The sequence below is a fragment of the Trichosurus vulpecula genome, chromosome 4 (assembly GCF_011100635.1).
Source record: "Trichosurus vulpecula isolate mTriVul1 chromosome 4, mTriVul1.pri, whole genome shotgun sequence".
NCBI lineage: Eukaryota > Metazoa > Chordata > Mammalia > Diprotodontia > Phalangeridae > Trichosurus > Trichosurus vulpecula.
In genome coordinates, this window is record NC_050576.1 from 188,534,537 (window position 1) to 188,554,928 (window position 20,392).

A 20,392-nucleotide genomic window follows, 5' to 3' on the forward strand; every position below is an offset into this window, starting at 1 on the left:
ACTAGACACCTTTTTTTTCGACTTAAGACTTCATTAGTGTGGGAGAACCCCTCAGGTCAAAACTCCCTCCTCTAATGCCAATCCTCACCTTGCCCAAGACCCTGGGGTCCCACCACTGGTATGGGTTGGAAGTCCCTCTGACTCGAAGGCAAACCCTTTATCTGCTATATCATGCCATCTCTCATACAAACACAGGCTAGTGATTTTTATTACTCTTAATGGTGCTAATAACTCATTCTTCTCTACAAGCAATCTCTTGACCTAGAAATCCAGTCTCCTGAAATGAACCCATTTACCTGTTCAAGTAGGTCCTATGCAGTCACTCACTGACAGCCCATTTTGTATTGTTCAGTTGTGTCTGACTCTTTGTTACCCCATTTGGGGTTTTCTTGGCAAAGATACTAGAGTGGTTTGCCATTTCCTTCTCCACCCCATTTTACAAATGAGGAAACTGAGGCAAACAGGGTTAAACGACTTGCCCAAGGTCACACAGCTAGTAAGTGTCTGAGGCCAGATTTGAACTCAGGGAAATGAGTCTTCCTGACTCCAGGGCCATTCTATCCATTTGCCACCTAGCTGCCCTTCATGCCCATTAGAAATAAGCAAAGGTGAAATATGGGCACATCAGCTTATAAATTAATCCCTTGTGAATTTGTTTAGAGTGAGTCAATCTTCCAAAGCCTTGATTGCCCCAGGACACACTGACAGACTCAAGTTTATGAACCTTCAAATATGTGGCCTCAACCCGGGACTTCTAGTGACCCCATGTAAGGGGAAACCAATCCATGAAGTCCAGCCTGAAAGAGCTACCCATCCATACCAGAAAATCCTAGAAGCCATCTAGGCCAGTTAATGAAAACATGGCATTGATGAAGCCAGACAGTATGGGTCGGAGTTCTTTAAGGGTTGGTGAACTTGGCTAGATACCTAACCATCTTGCCACGTGTGCTGTTGATCCCTTGGGGGACCAGGTAAGATGGTCAGTGTATGATGGCTTAGCAAAATTCACTCTCATTATGGAGAAAGCCACCCCAGAGTATGTGCCCACCATGATGACAGTCTAGATATGTATGATGCTCTTAAAAAAAGTCCCATAAATCTTTACATACTGCCTTCCTTCGAAACGCTCTAAGGATTTAATAGAGGTTGTTGTTATCTTCTCCAATCTCCCCGTATTCTGCCGTACGATAGACACTGGCACTTCCCTAAAGTCTCCATCCTCAGACTATCTCCAGCCTACAAGGTAAGGATGTTATGCCCACCTGCAAGCCTATTGACTTACAGGACCAGGTTCTGGCCACCATTCTCTGCCCCTGCCCACGGTACCTCAAGGAAAGAGCATCAAAATCATCTCCTCAACTGCAGGTAGAATTTGGTCTTTGTGAAGTGAATACCTGGCATTCATTCCTGACTTAGGACATGAGTGAAAGTGAGATAGTAGGTATCACTGGATGGATTATTGTCAGTGGTGCAAGGAATGAACTTCCTACAGAAAAATTCTGACCAAAGTCAGTCCTGCCTACCTAGTCTTCTAGGTAGCTTCCTTGCTGGAGGATGGGGAGCCCCTGGATGGTGCCCGGTCTTGCCCACCACTGCGATCCCTCCCTATAATCTTGCTGGTTTTGGGAGGCCTTGGATCAAGTCGAGCTGGTGTGGCTATCACCAGCAGTTCCCTCTTAGGCATCTGCAGGCTCTTTGGCCTTTGGAAGAGCAGTTGTAAGGTGGTGCCCTCCAGAGATTTCTTCTCTATGGAACTTTGGCTCCTGCAGCCACGGTGCTGGGTGGCAGCTTCTGGAAAGACAAAAATCAACATCATCTTCAAATTGTGAAGCTAGAGTAGGTACAGTCCAACACAAGTGCACAGAAGAATAGGATCCAGTGTTGGGAAGGCCCCTGATCCAAGGGTTCTTAAATTAGGTCATTAAATAATTTTTTTTTATAATTGTGTTCAATATAATTGGTTTCCACTATAATCTTATGGATTTTATTTTATGCATTTAAAAAACATTCTTCTGAGAAGGGGTCCATAGGCTTTGCCAGACTGTCAAAGGGGTCCATAACACAGAAAAGTAGGGAAACCTTCTAGACCAACCCGCTTACTTTACCAAGAAGCTCGAACCCACAGAAGGTCACAAAGTTGGTAAATGCTTGATCAGGGCTCCAGACTCAGGTCCTCCAACTGCCCTTGCCTAGTTACCCATGCAGAGGGGATCTCTTGTCTCTAGGAAATCATGATCTCAAACAGCCTCAAGTCCAAAAGATATCAGAGATTTCATGATCTGAAACCACCAATGATGCTACTTTCAGGAAGCCTCAGACCATATCCCCACTTTAGCATCTGAGGCCCATTCGCTGCCTTCAGCCAGAGCAAGTTCAGCTGGTTGGGCCCCATATAGAAGTCAGCTTCGAGCTGTCCATAGGGGCACCCTGAAAACACAATTCCATTCTTATCTATTTGGTCTCCCCACCCAGGGAAACTGTTAGCTCCCTCAGAACCCACAGGGCCCTTTCCTCCTGGGAGGTGTGATAAGCCTCTACAGACAGGCTAACTCACTTTTTTGTTTGTTCAGGAACAGCTTTGGGTTGAAGTTGGTTGGGAAGGAGAATGGTGCCCCCAGGGGGATCCTGTTAATCAACTTGGTCATGAGGAACTCCTTCTTGATGCCCTCAGGGCTGGAGAGGTTCACGTTTGGTGGCAGGTCGCACCACAGGCCCTGAGGCCTGATGGAAGAGGGCCCTTTCTCTTGGCAGGAGTTCTGGGTAAACTTCTGTGACCTGAAGAATACCTCAAGGGGACTGTCTACCTCTAAGTGGATGCAGTGAGTTGACATGGGCCTGGTGGATGTGCTCAGAGTTGGCAATGGCTCTGGGGAGTGTAGGGGATAGTCACTGGTTTCCACCAAAGCAAGAAGCTGAAAGAAAAGGAAGACAAAACTCAGTTGGCAAAAGCCCGAACAGCCTCTCCCTATGGGTCCTTGATAGGAACAGAAAGATGAAAAATTGTTTTAATGGGTGATGGGAGGGACTTAGAAGAATTTTCTGACCATGAAGCGGGGACATTAGAACAGACTGACTATGGTTACATAGACTCTTTCTCATGGAGGTCTTGTTTTTTTTTTCCAGAGGTCTTTAAATAACTGGCCTCATCTGCCTGGGTAGAATCCTACCTAAGAACAGTAATTGTAATGACAGAGATAACAGCTAGTATTTATCTCAGTTGAACCTCATTACAGCCTTGTGAGGTAGGTGCTATTACTATCCCCATTTTGAAGATGGGGAAACTGAGGCAGAGAGAGTTTAAAGTGACTTGTCCAAGATCATGAAGGAAGTGTGATTTTGATCACACTCATTACCCACCAAGTAAGGCAGGCTTTGAACTTGGGTCTTCGGACTCCAGGTCTAACGATCTATCCACACTGCCAAATGCCTAGCTGCCTAGGTGGTGGATACGTCACTTCCAAGCCTAAGACCCTGATCCTACCCGCCCACCGCATACCCGCATAATAGCTATCCTTTAAGGTTTGCCATGCACTTTACAAATACTCTCTCCTGCAATCCTCACAACCACCTAGGTAGGGTCTTTGGTGCTACTATTATCCCCATCTTACAGGTGAGAAAACAGAGGCTGAGAAAGATTAAAGTAACTTGTCTGGGGCAACACAGCTAGCTAGCAACAGAGGCAGAATTCAAACTCGGATCTCCTTGGCACCAAATCCAGCACTCCCATCTACAGCACCACCTATCTGTCTGAATAAGTATCTCACTTAGCATGCCATTTCATTCCCTGAGTTTTAAAACTGGTGAGGGAGAATTTTGCCATTGGCTCAGAGGACCTTGATTCAAATCCCACCTCTGATGCATGTGATCTGTGGGACCTTGGGCAAATGTCACCCTCTCTGGGCCTCCGTCTCCTCACCTATAAAATGAAGTTGAACCAGATGGTCTCCTTCCAGCTCTAGATATTTATATCCTAATAAATAGATCCTAGATTTAGGATGCTATGAAACTAAGACCTGAAACAGTTCAGTGAATGTTGCAACATCACACAATAAGGTGGAATAAAAACCAGAGTCCAGGGCACTTGACCATTGGTCCAGGAGCTCTCCCCTTGGCTTGGCCTCGGGCTCTAGGAGCTTCGGCATTTGGATCTAGGCTCATATATTTAGAGCTGGAAGGGACTATAGGGACTTTGGGACCAAGATGGATGTACAGGGCAGCAACATGGAGGAAGTGGAGAGCTGGGAAGGAGCAAACCAAATATATGCATGGTACTTGGTGAATCCACCTCTTATCCTGTTAGAGTCATTTGCATAGGAGGGTGCTGAGGTCATGGGGTGCTGGGGGGAAGGATCCATCATAAAAGTCTTAATCTCCTCCTGAGGCTCAGAGAGATTAGATCACTTGCCCAGGCTCACCCAGGCAGAGGTGTAAGTAGTCATTTTTATACCTACAATAAATGGCAGAAAAGGTAGCAGGAGAACTGTACTTAGTATGTGGATGCCAGGGGGAGGAAGCTTTCCCTGGGATGGTGCCATAGGAATCCTCTAACTATCCCACCCTGTGCCAGTTAAGGATCTGCATAGAGATAGTAGCAGAACCAGGATTTGAAGCTAGGTCCTGGAACTCCAAGTATTAATAATGATTACTGTTACACAGAGCTTTCAGGTTTGCAAAGCATTTTATAATCTCATTTCATCCTTATAACAACTTTGGGAGGTAAGGACTGTTATCATCTCGATTTACCAATGAAGATATTGAGACACAGGTTAAATGACTTGTCCAAGACAGTAAGTGCCTGAGTCCACACTGGAAGTCATCCTGACTCGGACACTCTCTCCACTGCTCTGCCTAGCTACCCCCAGCATCTTTCTACTATATAGCACCATTGCCTTCCATCCCAGAACCACTCGAGAACATGCTCACATCAGAGAACGACTTGGATCCTTCAGCATTTGCAGAGATGTGTTTCCAGGGCTCCTGCTTTTCTGTGAAGAGTGTCCTCCTAAGGTCAGGCACAGAGCTGTAGTGACACACGCCAGCTTTCTCCGGAAAGGTGGCATTGGTCTCCTGCTTGAGGGTCTCCTCATAGGAGGTGAAGGGTTCTATGCATTTCAAAGACTCTTTTTCATTTTTCTTTGGCTTCAACTTTGACTTTGGGACCAAGATGGATGTACAGGGCAGCAACATGGAGGAAGTGGAGAGCTGAGAAGGAGCAAACCAAATATATGCATGGTACTTGGTGAATCCACCTCTTATCCCGTTAGAACCATTTGCATAGGAGGGTGCTGAGGTCATGGGGTGCTGGGGGGAAGGGCCCATTATAAAAGCCTCTCTCATTCCTTACCATCCCTAGGGTTTTGAGATAGTAGGCAAAATGAAAAATGAGATGGGTCTTTGTACTTATGTAGAAAAGGGGAGGTGTAATATAAAAGGGGGATATTTGGAAGAGAAGCTCAAGACTTAAGTGAGACAAGGTAAGATGGGGGAGGGGGAAGAGTGCCATGCTTTTTCCAGATGGGGGCCAAAAGAAATAGCAGAAGACAGACATCCCTAAGTTATATCCTTCAGGAAATCACCAGAGTCCCTTGAAATTTCCACATCTCAGAAGTTTTGCCCAGTTGTCTGGTAGCGGGATAATTTGCTGGGTCTAATAGAGAGAAATCATCCTCTCCTAGAGGGAGAACTAGGAGTGCGGGGTAAATGTAGTCTTAGTGCCACCCCCTCCCACACCCCCCCCGTGACTTTTTTTGTTTTGGAGGGGTGGGTAGCAGCACAGTCCTGTGGCCTTTCTAGACACCTTATTGAAGGCAGAAAGGAAGGTGTACAAGACAGGACCTGCGCAGCATTCTTTACTGTTTAGCCAGGCAGAAGTCTGAAAAGGCCAAGGGGGGGAACCCTGTGCCTCTCCATCCACCCCTCCACTGCCATTGCAGCTCCCAGCCCTCTTCTCAGCCCAGCACTTTCAGCGTGCTTGGGCACTGGCTCGTGGTCTTCTTGATCAGCCCCTCCACCCCCAAAGGCAGGGCAGGGAGGTGTACTGGATATTTCCGCTTTTCCCGACCATCGGCATTTACTTGTCTGGCGCTGTACGCAGGAGCTCTTTGTTTTGTCTCCTTTGGGAGAGACACCCTGGTCCCATCGCCCGCTGATTCACCCTGAAGTTCATTCTTCTTTTCCTTAGGACAGAAGGCTTTCTTCTCCTGCTTCAGCCGTAATTCCTGGATCTGCTGCCTGGTCAATTCAATTCGATTCAACAAATTTGTTACAACACTAACAGAGCATTGTGCTAGCTGCTTAGACAAGACAAGGGGACCTGCCCTCATAAAGCTGGCAGTCTAGGAAAAGATAAGGCACTAGCATAGATAGCCACAGTAAACAATAATTCATGCTAAGTACTAGGAGGTCTGACACTTGGATGGGAGGTAGTGATCCAGAGAGGCCCCAGGAGAGACAACCCAGAAGGGACAACTCCTCCTCCCTCACCCCTCCTTCTCCCCTGACCTCTGCTAGTCTTTGACCCCATCCGTCTTGCCAGATACTGCTTCAGGGGCACAGGCAAGACACAGAGAAGACAGCATCTGGACAAATATAGGAAAGAAGCACCCCACAACCGCTATGGTGTCAGCCTGGGACAAATTCCCAGCAACCTTGTCCTAGTTACAGCTCTGAAAAGTTCACTAAAGAGGTACAAAGGAGATTGTTATTTGAGGTCCAAGAGGATGTTACTCCTGAATAGGTGGGTTGAAATGCTGGGGGAAAAGGGGAAAGTGGGAAGAATGACCATGGTACAGGGACTAATAACTAAATAAGTAATATCATGGTGGAGGGGGAGATACTTGAGTTATACTTTAAAGGGTAAGAGACTAAGAGGAAAAGGGAATACAGTACAGGAATAGGGAACAGTGTAAAAAAAAGCACAGAAATAGGGAAGTATAGGGCATGCTCAACAGACAGAAAATAATCTAGTTTGTCTGGAATGTCAAGTGTGTGTAGTAATAGGAAATAAGTCTGGAAAGGCAGGGTGTCACCATGTAAGACTGAAGAGGGCCTTGAATACCAGGCAAAGGATTCTTATCTTACTCGATGAGATATCACTTGAGGAGAGATGTTTTAAGTGGAGGGGTGAATTGGCCAGATGTATACATAAAGAGAAATCTGGAAACAATATGAAGAATGGACTGGTGAGGGGTCAGTTCTCTTATTGTTTGTTCAGGCCATCATCATCCTCCCAGTCACCCAGGTTCTCAGTCTTTAAATCATACTTGATTCGCTGGCTTCCTTCAAGTCACAGCTAAAATCCTACCTTCCACAAGAATCTCTTCCCTATCACCCTTAATTCCAGTGACTTTCCTTTGTTAATTGTTTCTGGTATATAGCTTTATTTGTACATAGCTATTTGCTTGTTGTCTCATTAGATTGGGACCCCTTTGAGGGCAGGGGCTGTCTTTTTGCCTTTCTTTGTGTCCCCAGTGCTTAGCACAATGCCTGGCACATAGACTCTTCCCTTTATTTCCCTCTCCATATTCAAACGATTGCTAAGACTTGGAGTCTTCCACCGTAGCACCTTATGCTTCTGTGCCCATTTTCCTGCCCACACTGTCACACTGTATTTCACAAGAGGTGGGAAGGGAGTATAACAGGTACATGGCTACATAAATACAAAGCAGGGATCAGAAAAGTACCTGTGATAATATTAGTGCCTTCCCTCCATGGATGATCTCCAGCTCATCCCATCTATAGCTTGTTTGTTCTTTGAATGTCATCTCCCCTGTTCATCTTCTGAGTTCCCAGACAGCCCGGACTCCTTTGGGGCCTTACTTTGTGTCAATATCACTTAGCACAATGTCTGGCCCAGAGCAGGGGCTTAATGAAAGCTTGCTGACTTGATTTAGGAAACTCTTAAGTGGTGAAGTTCCCTTGGCCAAGGCAGAGAGGCGCCTTCTTGGGGATTTACAGTCTTAAAAGTTGCCTATCAAATCAAGAGGGTACATGACTTGCCCAGGGTGACACAGCCAGTGTGCATCAAGGTCTTGTCAGCTCCTTGGCCTGCTCTCTACCCGCTAGGCCTGGGTCACTTCTGAATAATAAGAGCTATCGTTCATATAGAGCTCTGAGGTTCCCAAAGGCCTTTCCGCTTATTAACTCACTTGATTCCCACAACAAATGAGATAGGTGCTACTATTATCCCCATTTGACAGACGAGGAAAGTGAGGCCAAGAGAAATGAGGTGACTTGCCCAAGATCACACAGCTCTAAGTGGCCAAGGCTGGATTTAAACTTAGGTCTTCCGAACTTCAAGTCTGGCACTTGGTCCACTAGGCCACTTAGCAGCAAAAGTAATACAAAATAGGGGCAGCTAGGTGGCGCAGTGAATACAGCACCGGCCCTGGAGTCAGGAGGACAGGAGTTCAAATATGACCTCAGACACTTGACACACTTACTAGCTGTGTGACCTTGGGCAAGGCACTCAACTCCAGTTGCCCTGCCTTCCCCCCTCAAAAAAAAGTAATACAAAATAATACAAAATTTCAAAGGGAAGGAAAATATTAACAGTTTAGGGGTGGGGGGAGGTGGGCAGGAATCAGGAAAGGCTTGGACCATTGCAATGAACTCTCTACTTCCAGTCTCTCCTCTCTCACAGCTTTCCTCCACACAGCTGCCAAGTTGATATTCCTAAAATAAAAATCTGACCATGCCACACCTCCATCTCTCCATCCTCTACTCCAAAAAGCTGAATGTCTTCCTATTGCCCCTAGGATAAAGTACAAAATGAGATTTTTTTCAGAATGCAAAGCCTTCCCTGTGATCTGGCTTTCACCTACCTTTCCAGTCTCATTAGGTATTACTTCCCTTCACAAAAGTCTGTTGCAGTCAAACTGGCCATGTCTTCCAGCAGGTCATTCCCCCCAGAACGTCCTCCCTCCTTACCTCAGGGGGACCCTCGCTTCTTTCAAAGCACCTCCTTGACCTCCCAGTGGTCAAGTTCTCACCCTCTCCAGGCTATGTCGCATTACTTCCAAGATATTTGGTACTTGCTTGTATAATCCCTCTAGTAGAGTGGAAGCTGCTTAAAGGCAGGTATTTTTATTTTTGTTGTTGTATCTGAATGTGTTTATTTGATAAACGTTTGTTGAACTGAATCAGGGAAGTTCCATTAGGAAGTTAGTGTAACTATCCAGGCCAAGGTGGGACAAGGGAAGGAATTAGTGATAGTGAGAGTGGTAAAAGACAGGAGGGGAAGAGAGGAGCCTATGCAGAGCTGGATTCCACCAGACTCAGTAACTAACTGGATAGGAAACGTGAAGGAGAGAGAGAGAAAAATCCCTAAGTTGATAGACAACAGGAAATAGAACAGGAGTGAGGAACCTACGGCCCTGAGGCCACATGTGGCCCTCTAGGTCCTCAAGTGCGGCCCTTTGACCGAATCCAAACGTCACAGAACAAAGCCGGGCTCAGTCAAAGGGCTGCACTTGACGACCTAGAGGACCACATGTGGCCTTGAGGCCTTAGGTTCCCCACCACTGAAACAGAATATAGAAATAGTGTAAGTTGATGCAACTGACAGAAACACTGAAGTTGGAGGGGAGGATAGACAGAGAAAGAAAAATATTGAGCTCTGTTGCAGTCATTTTGAATTTAAGGCACTGATGGACCATTCGAGTAGAAATGTCCTAGAGAAATGTCTCATGCTTCTCAGATCCAAGCAAGAATATCCTGAGGTGCTTGAGATTTTAGTTTGTCAGTCAGTCAACAGGCATTTATTAAAGGCTTTACTATGTGCTAAGCATGGGGATGCAAAGAAAGGCACAATCCCTGCCCTCAAGGAGCTTCCACTCTAACAAGGGAGGTGGCATGCAAATCACCATATGCACACAAGATACATATACACAGTTTAAATGAAAGGTAATCTCAGAAGGAAAACAGAGAAAGGCCAGGAAATGCCTCTAGAAGCAAGGTTTAGAGCAGAATCTAAAAGTAGCCACAGAATCGAGTTGGAGCTCAGAAAAGAGCTGAGGGCAGAAGGCACCAACTTGGGAGGCATCTGCATTGAAGTGGGAGGTGAATCCATGGAAGTGAATGCAGTTACTAAAGAAAAAGAGAAGAGGAATGGAAAGGAAAGGAGAGGGAAGGGAAAAGAAGGGGAGGAGAAGAGAAAAAGAAAAAGAAAAGAAAAGTGGAAGAAGGCTAGATCCTTGGGGAATAACAATAAAGTGTGGTTAGAAAACTAAGAAAATGGAAGAGTTTGGCATCTGCGAGGTTGGCCGAAAAGGGGTATGCAGAAGGAAAACGTGGTCAAAAGGTTAAAAGCTACAAAGAAGTCTGGGAAGAAGGGGTCTGAAAAAAGTTCACTGGATTTGGTGATCATTGGAAGAAGTCTGATGAAGAGAGCAGTTTCAAGAGGGTAAGTTAGGGTGGAGTACAGAGTGAAAAGGACTGAAGAAGGGGAAAAATTTGGAAAGATATAGGACAGTAGCTGGATACAGTAGAGTAGATGAATTAAAAAGAGGCTTTTTTTATTTGGAATTAAGGAGAAGAGGATGTTGATAAGTATACATGGGAAGGAGCCAATGAAGAGAGGAAGATCGAAAGATATATGGCAAACCCCTCAACCTCTCAGTGCCCCACACAACTAACTCTATAAGACTGTACATTTCACAACAGTAGCTAATCTTCCTTGACAAAAGAAATTTCCTCGCCAGGAGCTCCCGACATCAGTAAAATCACAGCTATGAACCCAAAAACCAAAAAGGGGAAGAAGGAATGGAGAATTCTCAACCACTGGGGTAGATGGGAGATAATGAAACCAAGGATGCAGGTAGAAGGATTGGTCTATCAAGGAACAGGGTTATGGGTTATTTCTTCCTCTGTGACCAAAAGGAAGGAGGAAAAGGTGAATGAGGATGCTAAAAGTATTGAGTACTAAAGGAGAGAAGTGAAGGAACCCTTGTTAATAATAAATAATAACAACTGTGCTTGATGGGTGACAACTAGTAGGGGGTGGGGAGGGCCTTGGCTCAGGGGCCCTCCAACTCAAGATGGGGTTTTTACCTAAACAAGGGGAAGCAAACCTAGTTTTCTACAAGTTTTCAGCCCTCTTTTCCCAGAGCAGCCCCCATCTTCAACTGATTGTAAGGCAATCAGTATTGAAACCTAGAAATCTAACAGCAGGAAACAGGAGTTATTCATTCTCCCCCAACCCCTTCGTCCTCAACTTCAGATCACATACACACACATATAGACATATACACACATAATTTCTAATCCTAGGAATAATATCTCTGGGGGAAGACAGGAAATAGGAAACCATTCCCTTCTGCCAACCTTATCCCCCAGTATGGTTTCCGTGGAATGCAAGCTAGGGATACTGGGCCTCTTTTTCCAAGCTGTTTCACATCCCGTACCTTTCTGGTCCCTTGATTCTGGAGAAGACAATTAGGGGGAATCCAGAGGACAAAGATGTACAGCAGCAGACACTCCTGTCTGTTTGTAAGACAATACATTGATCCAGAACCAAGTCTGCAATGTTGTCCATCTGGGTTAAGTGAGTGTCCGTGAACAAGAACCCACCTATTTGACAACTTGAGACTTTATACTTTTCAATCTTTCTGGGACGCCCACGGGATAAGGGGATAAGTATTCTTCTAGCAACTATGGCCAAGCCAGGCCTCCTAAGACCAAGGAATAATTTATGGTGACAGCATGCATTGGTGACAATCCCAGAGCCAAACCCCACTGCCTTGCCCACCCTTTGATGGCCCTGGCTTTCCTTTCCATACCGGGCGTGCACTTCCCGGGCTCTGGAGGCCACTGTGTTTTGAAAGAGTGAATTGCTGTGATGAAAATATTTCTGATACTTTTCAGAACCACACTCAGGATAAATCCTCCGGAAGCCGCCACTTTTTTCCTTCTCATAACGTTCTATTTTCTCCAGCCATGCAGCCTGGTAATTCTTTAATTCCTCAACCCTGTAAGATGCAGAGATGTGGGATTGCAACATTTTTTCTCAGAATGAGACTCAGGGGGTTGGGGGTGCTCTGAGGAATACAGGAAGTTACCTCATCCAGTTCCCCCACCTTCAAGCCAGACCTCACTTATGACGCCTCCACGATCAGAACTGCCAGTGGAGACGTTCTCTCAGATGTAGCAAGAGAGAGCTTAAAGTGTTTCAAACCTTCCTTGGCTTAGCTCTGATGAGATGGGGAATCACCCCCCTCCCAAAAAGGAACAACCTCCTCAAGGAAGGGTTTGTGTTTTCCTGAAATCAAGGCACCCTCTCCAAGGAGCCTGACATGCTTTTCACAATAATCTGCTTCCTCAAGGTCTCCCTGGAAAGGTAAGGGTCAGAAGGAGAGGAATGAAAGAACTGAAATTCCAAAGCCTTAGGTGCTGGACATGGCCCTGCCCTGAGTTCAGAGTAAGACCTTGTACAAGTCACCAGCCCTCAGCTTCTTCATCTGTAAATTGAGGGGGTTGGACAAGGAGATCTTGAAAGTCACTTCCAGCTCTAAAATTGTGACTTTTTTCCATATTAGAAGGCTCCTTTGATTTCAAAGCAGCAAAATCAAGACCTAATGACATATCCAGTGATGTTGCAGTCAGACTAGAAACAAAACCTATGTTTTCTGACTTCTACCTGTCCCCTCATCCCCACCCCCAATTCTTTTTTTTTTAGGCAGTCAGGGTTAAGTGACTTGCCCAGGGTCATACAGCTAGTAAATGTCAAGTGTCTGAGGCCAAATTTGAACTCAGGTTCTCCTGACTCCAGGGCCAGTGCTCTATCCACCGTCCTACCACCTAGCTGCCCCATCTCCTTTCCCCTGCTCTAAAAAGGTCTCCCTTTCAAGGAATTACAAGTAATCAGTCTGTAATGTGACAATTCAGGGCTACCCATTTGGGAGGCACTGAAAGGTCCCTCCCTCTCCCCAAAGTACATCCCACACCAATCTGAAATTCCTATGGTGGGATTGAGGAAATGTGACTCCAAAAGACTCTGACTAAAACATATAAAAATGTTACCTGGGAGGAGTAACACTAAGACATAAGCACCAACAGGGGTCGATTTATCAGGTTTGCTAATTTCAGAGGACAGAAAGGAAAGCCAAGAGGGAATGTGCACACGACAGACCAAGTCTTAAGTAGAGGGAGTGAGTGGGGTGGGAATGAAAAAGTCTAGAGTTTCAATGGTGGCTGCTGTCCAGAATGGGGTCTGAAAGTGGGCAGCGCTGGGTCTCCTGGGCACAGAAAGAGGGTGGCAAAGATGCCTAGGAAAGCAGGAAGAGAGATTGAGAGGGGAGAGCGGGGGAAGGAGCACTGAGGTTATCTTGCCCTTCCTCAATCTGAGGGCACACCTGATCTCCCTGGAACGGATATCCTGCAGAAACCTTGCCCTGTGCCTCGCTTCCTCTAGGACTTTCTTCTTGTCACAGGCTCCCAGGTTGATCAGGACCAGGGTGTCGTACAGCAGATTGTCTTTGACTTCTTTGTCTAACCGGGAGTCGGTGGAGAAGCTTGGAGAGTGATTAACCTGAGAGGGCAAGATGGTGGCTTGGGGGGTTAGGCTTGGAAAGGGGAACAATTACGAAAAGTAGAAATTAATGGGACCCTCCCTGTCTCTCCAACTAGTCCACCAAGGATAACTCATTTTTTTTTTTTTAAAACTAGGTCCCCGCCACCACCACCATATTACCTCAGCTGGAAGTACAAGGGTTAGTCATGGGCTAATTCCACTCCTGATAAGCACAGGAGCTTTGACCTTCACTGTTTCTGTCCTGGGTGGGTTCACTTGTCCTGCTGGACAAGTTCCTCCCACCTCCTCTTGGGAGCTAGCCATATTAGTGCCAGATTTAGTGCAGATACCCAATCAGCTTCAGTTTTACAGCAGCTCAGAACTCCCAAGCTCAAGAGATTTGGCAGCCTCCACCTTTCCCAGTAGCTGGGATTACAGGTGTGTGCAACCACACTGGGCAATAACTCACATTTACACAGTACTTTAAGGCTTATAAAGTACTTGCCCCATGGAGGTAGACAGCACCAGTGTTGGTTCCATTTTAGAGATGGGGAAAGTGAGGTTCGGAAAAATTAACTGACTTGCCCGTGGTCATATAAGCTAGTAAGCGTCAGAACTGAGATTCAGACCTGGGTCTCTCCTATCTCTGAGTCTAGAACTCCTTCCCATTAAACCATAACTCCCTTTCACTCTGGGATCTTGGAGCAGAAGCTGTTGAATGGCAAGAGGGGAGAGAAGTATGTGAGTGTGAAGTGTGAGAAGAAAATGTGGGCCGGAGCTAGAGGGGAATAAGGAAGAATCAACATTCTCATTTGGGGGGGGGGGGTGGTTTTAATTTCATTTTACTGTGTCTCAGTGAGTGGGAGTTGGGGAATGCTCTCTAATTTAACTCACTTTCTGCTTCAGATCCTTTTTGAGGGTATGTGTGTAGAGAGAGGAAGGATTAGTAACAACAACCCCACATTGGCATTTACATAGTGCTTGTTATATGCCAGGCACTGTGCAAAGTGTTTTACAAGTATTATTTCATTTGATCCTTACAATAACTTTGGGAGGTAAGTGCTATTATTATCATCCCCATTTTACAGATGGGAAAGTGAGGCACAGAGTGGTTAAGTGGCTTGGCCAGGGTCATTCAGCCAATAATTGTCTAGGGGCAACATTTGAATTCAGATCTTCCTCATTCCAGGCTCAGCATTCTATCCACTGTGCCACCTAGGTAGGGGATGTGTGTGCGTATATATTGGGTGGGTAGTAGGTGGAGAGGTCAAGGAATACACAGAAGGGAAGGGAATAGGCAAGAGAATCACCTCAATTCTCATTCCCCTATTCTCCCATCTCAAGCCAGCCCCGAAGAGAACTGACCCAATAGGAAAGCTGCTGTTACCTGATACTAGTTGGGGGTGATCTATCACACACTACCCCCAAAAAAGCAACAGGACTGACTATTTTCAAAAAAAATCAAATTTTTAAAAAGCAACAGAACTGAGTGTTTTCAAAAGAATGTCAAATAAAAGACTATGAGAAAGAAGAGATCAGCTATGAAAACAGAAAGGGAAAGGAGACAGAACAGCTTTTTCTCTTTTTGTTTCTGTCTTTGCCTAATCTAGGACACTGCTGCCTATAGCCCTAATCAAGGATACCCCTTCCCCAGGAGCCTCCTTTGTGCCAAGAGCTGCAGTTGCCTCTGGGACTCCAGTATTTTCACAAGCCAGGAACTGGGTTTGAATTTCCAGGTCAGGGTGGATTTGAGAAATTCTGTAATTCCCTGAAGTCTATCCCCCTCTGCTGGTCACTTCCCAGCCAAGCGAGCTTGGCACTGAGGGATAAGAGAGAACCGCCCAAGTGAGAAAGAGGGGAAACCCCAGAGATGACTGATGGCCTGAATAAAAAGATGGCAAGGAATACAAATGCCCCCTCTGTCCATCTCTTACCTAGGAGCTTATTTAAAATCTGTTGAATTGGATTACCTCCAAAAGCCAGGGTTTAAGTTTTCTGTCCAGCAGGATATCAAAGCCCAAAATTTCAAAGCAAGCACTATTCATGATGTGATTGGGGAAGCAGGTATGATAGTTGTGCTTAATTATAGGGTGAGCAGTAATCAAGGTCTTGATGATTATATCTTCAATATCTCGCCACATCTTCACAGTGTCACAGCCAAGTTTGTCCATGTAGGCATTGAAGGTGGAGAGCTTCCTATAAAAGGAATTATGTTAAACTGTTAAAAAGGGAGAGAGACTAACCTTCTGGTCCACTGAGATTTTTCAGTGCTGTGTGGAGATAAAAAGGTTTTGGAAACTGGAAAACAAAAGCACTCTAGGAGATGAGACATTTCTGAGCCCTGGTACATGGTAGTTCATGCCTATTGTCCCTACTAAGTCCAGGAGGCTGAGAATGGTGAATTGCTTGAGTTCAGCAGTTCTGCACTACCACAGGGGGATAGCCAATCAGGTGTCCACTCTTAAGTCTAGCACCAATATGGTGAACCCCAGAGTGTGTGTGTGGGGGGCGGGGTACAGCAGGCTGCCTAAAGAGGGGCAAACCAGCCCAGATCAGAAAGTTATGAGCACCGCTGCAATTGCAGCTTGGGAGAGATGGAGAGCCAGTCTCTCCCCAGACCGCTCTACCCCACCGCACCCCGCAAAAAAAAAAATTCATTGTAATCTTCAAGATTCAGATTTAGAGCTAGAAGGGACCTAAAAAAGGTCTAATCCCCACTTTTTATCGATGATGAACCTAAGACATAACTTACCCAATATCAGTATAGGTAATAAGGGACAAGGCCGTTATTTGAACCCAGATCTTCAGGGTTCAAATCCAGGCCTCTTTCTATTTTATTATACTGCCCAGTGGCTACACTGAGAACAATGCTGTTAAAGAATCGCAGGAACTAGAGATGTAGGCAGGGTACAGATCAGAGATCACAGGACTGGGCAAGCCCTTGACCACAGGTCAGAGTTCAGAATGAAAAGTCACAAAATAAAATTATAGAAGTTATGTTGGATAGAAGGGGAAGGAGGCAAATGAGCTGAGAATATCCATTCCCTTGCAATCACTCCTTCTTACTCAAAATAACTATTGAGCCAGAAAAAGAAGTCAGAGTTCTAATGGCTATAGCAAAAATAAGCTAAAACTACTCTATTTAATAATGAAAGCCTAGGGAATAGTATGTTGATTAATTTTAGGATTGTCTAGACAGATAAAAGCAGCTTTTATTACTCCTTACAAAGGGATTCCTGGGTCCCTGCAAAGAGGTATTAAAATCACAGAAACCCCAAACCTAAAAGCAGAAAACAAAACAAAACAAAACAAAACCCCACCTAAAAGGATCAGAAACAATTGTCCAAAAGCTCCCAGCAGTAAAAGCGGGTACTTAATTTCATCCAGAAGCCCTTAGGCTATCATTCAGAGCTAAATGATTCTTATTTAACAAACACCTCTTAATAAAATCAATTATTTGATTTCCAATTCCTTCAACAGATTAGAAGCAGCAAACTAGAAATGGGGTGGGGGAGGGTGGCTACAGGCAGGCCCACTGAGAGGAATGAAATTGACAGCTGATGATCTGTCAGATGAAACGGGATAACATGAGAAGTGCTTTGTAACCTTTAAAGAGCTACATAAGTGCTACTGTCATATCATTATTGGCAGTGACCAAGGACACAGAAAAATGAAAAAAGCCAGAACTTAGCTGTACTGTGTACTACAGAAGAATATGATATTCAGTGTTCTTAATACTGACCTCTAGTCATTAGGAAAAGGGGACATTTTGTTCAGCACCATCTGATCTCTCCTCTTTTTCACAGCCAAACTCCTCTGTTCCAAATCCCCTACAATCTGGCTTCCTACTTTATAGCGTTCTCCAGGAGGTAGCTAGGTGGCCCACAAAGTAAGGGACTGTTAGACTTGAGTCAGGAAGATCCGAGTTCAAAGCCTGTCTTTGGCACTGACCAGCTGTATGACCCTGGACGAATCACTTAACCCTCACTGTCTTAGTTTCCTCAGCTGTAATGTGAGAAGGCTAGACATGATATGATATGATTCAGTGCAGATGAAGCAGTCAGCATCTGAACCTGATAACTGCCAAGGGCAAAAAGGGATGACAAAAAGGTAAAGGAGAGAGAAAAGAAGAGGAGGGAGGAAAGGAGAAGAGAGAAAAGAGAGAAAAACAATAAGGGAAGGATGATTTGAAACTCCTTTCAGGCAGAGACTGACTGTCTTAAAATCCCTTGTGCCCCCTATGGTACCTAGCCAAGTTCTGGGCACATAGCAGGAAATTGGTAAATGGTTGTTGAACTGAATTGGAAAAACACACACACATAAGAAGGAAGGCATGAAAGGAGGGGAAGGAAAGAAGAGGAGAAAAGGAGGGAGGGTGATAAGAGGCAGCACATGGACTTTGAGTCATCCTGTGACACTTACTAGTTGTACATAAGATGAGGGGGTTGAACTTAATGGCCTCCAGGGTTTCTTTCAGCTCTAAAAAATCTATGATCCCATGATCCTAAGGGTAAGGTAAAATGGGTCACACAAAAGTAGGAATGAGGCAATCTGTAGGAAAGGGAAAGCACCTATAGAACAAGGATGAAAGGAAGGGGAAGAACAGAAAGAAGGGGGAAAGAATAAGAGAAAAGAAGAGGGGGAAAGGAGGGAAAAGACGGGAGTTAGAAATTAAGGCACATTTATTGACTGTCTACACTGAGCACAGCACTTTGCTAGGTACTGCTGGGGATTAAAAAAAACAACAAATGAACAATGGTCCTTGGACTACATAAATATGGTGTAGGTGCTGTGCTAACCACTTTACAAATATTGTCTAATTTGATCCTCACAAGAACCTTATGAGGTAGGTGCTGTTATTATCCCCATTCTACAGTTGAGAAAACTGAGTCAGACTGAGGTTAGGTGACTTGGCCAGGGACCTACAGCTAGCAAGTATCTAAGGCAGGACTTGAACTCAGAAATTCCTGACTCCAGGCCTGGCACCCTATCCACTGCACCACCTACCTGCCCTAGTGCCTAACACTGCAGGTGCTTAAAAGATGCTTAATGGGGGCAGCCAGGTGGTGTAGTGAGTAGAGCACCGACCCTGGAGTCAAGAGGACCTGAGTTCAAATTTGACCTCAGACACTCAACACTTGCTAGCTGTGTGACCTTGGGCAAGTCACTTAACCCTAACTGCCTTGGCTTCCCCCCTCCAAAAAAAATTTAAAAAAACCAAAGTATTAAAAAATGTTTAATGAATAGAATTAAACTCATTTAGGGAGACTATGTATAAAAAGAACAGAATTCAAGGTGAGTGAAAAAGGAAGAAGGGAAGGAGAAAAAATAAGGAGGAGTTTAGAAGGAAGGTGGCTTTGGTTATGGGGAAAAGCAAAGTATGTTTCCCTCTCTACAGCCACCTCCCTACACCCTCACCTTTGTCCCGTGCTACTTCAGATTCTCTCTGCCATCATGTGAGCTTATGGTTGGAGCTTCAGCTCCTCCCTCCCTTCCTCTCATAATGAAGCCCTAGGGAGATCAGACACCCTGGAGAGAGCTGATCATGGGATCACAGATTTAGAGCTGGAAAAGATCATAAAGCTCATTTAGCTCAAATCCCCTCCTTTTACATATGATGAAAGTGAAGCCCAGAGAGGATAAGTGATCTGAGCCACCCTGCTAATAAATTGCAGAGATCAGATTTGAACCCAGGCCTTCTGACTTCCAATTCAGTACCCACCCACCCCTGATTTTATTTCCATTTTAACCACAAGTATTTATTGATGAATGGGAGAGTAAAATTTTAATGGAACCATAAGGTACAACCATGGATTCAAACCATTCGCTGTATAGCTGAAGGGAAAGAAACTCTTTTTTTTTTAAGAACTTCACACATGTCATGAAGCTGCTTAAAAGGACTTCTCTAAGGGACCACATTTGACGACTTCATTCCTCTTATACAATCCTTATGTTACGTTACACCATCTGTCCAGTGAGGCAGACTCATATCCTCAGAAGGAAGTCCCTGGTAACTTACACCTACTCCATCCAGCCTGGCCCACTCCCCTCACCCAGCTTTTTAGCTTGTACTCCCATTCAGGATGGGTCAGCAGCTCATCTTCCCAAAGAATTAGGTGCACCCCTTGACCTGATGAAAATAAGCAAGGAAGCAAGAAATGAGCCAGGAAAAGGCCCCTGACCAGGGTACAAAAATGAACCAACTCATGGAACAGTTAACATGGGACAGCCATATCATTCAGGGACATCTCACCTAGGCAGGCTTTGGGAGAGAAACTGTTCTGGTTCTTTGAAAAGGCTACAAAACCTACCTCAAGATGCCCTATCAGCACCAGACCCTTTGTTTCTGAAGAATCAGCTATTATGTACACAAGGAACTAGAAGCTAGTTAACTAGGCCCTTGCAATATACTCAGTTCTTTGGACCTACAGCATGAATGGGCAAAGAATTCCAGCATAATCACCTAGGGATGGGGACTGGAACTGAGAATGTATGGGTATAGAGAGCTCCCAAGTCAAGAAAGTTCTTCTACCAATGCAGACTGGCACCTTCTTCAATAACGTATAGTCTTAGAGACACCAATCTACAGTCTGAGGCTCAAGCCTTGGGCACTGAGAGGTTAATAATAGCAATCATAGATGGGCAGCTACGTGGCACAGTGAATAGAGCACTGGGCTTGGGGTCAGGAGGATTCATCTTCATGAGTTCAAATCCAACTTCAGATATTTAGTAGCTGTGTGACTCTGGGCAAGTTGCTTCACCCTGTTTGCCTCAGTTTCCACATCTGTAAAATGAGCTTAAGAAGGAAATGGCAAAACCACTCTGGTATTTTTGCCAAGAAAACTCCAAATGGGGTCACAAAGAGTTGGATATGACTGAAACAAC

The 20,392-nt window shown here is 45.2% G+C and overlaps 1 protein-coding gene across 1 annotated transcript in view; it reads right to left on the bottom strand.

The window, feature by feature from the left end:
• Positions 1–1,531: 1,531 nt before the first annotated feature.
• The window catches only part of TTLL6 (tubulin tyrosine ligase like 6), a 58,823-nt gene continuing 39,962 nt past the window's right edge, over positions 1,532–20,392 (bottom strand). The window contains 7 exon segments of the mRNA XM_036755629.1: positions 1,532–1,816; positions 2,547–2,912; positions 4,924–5,202; positions 6,075–6,231; positions 11,778–11,966; positions 13,350–13,525; positions 15,478–15,703. Of these exon segments, the coding sequence (XP_036611524.1) occupies positions 1,532–1,816; positions 2,547–2,912; positions 4,924–5,202; positions 6,075–6,231; positions 11,778–11,966; positions 13,350–13,525; positions 15,478–15,703 (1,678 nt within the window).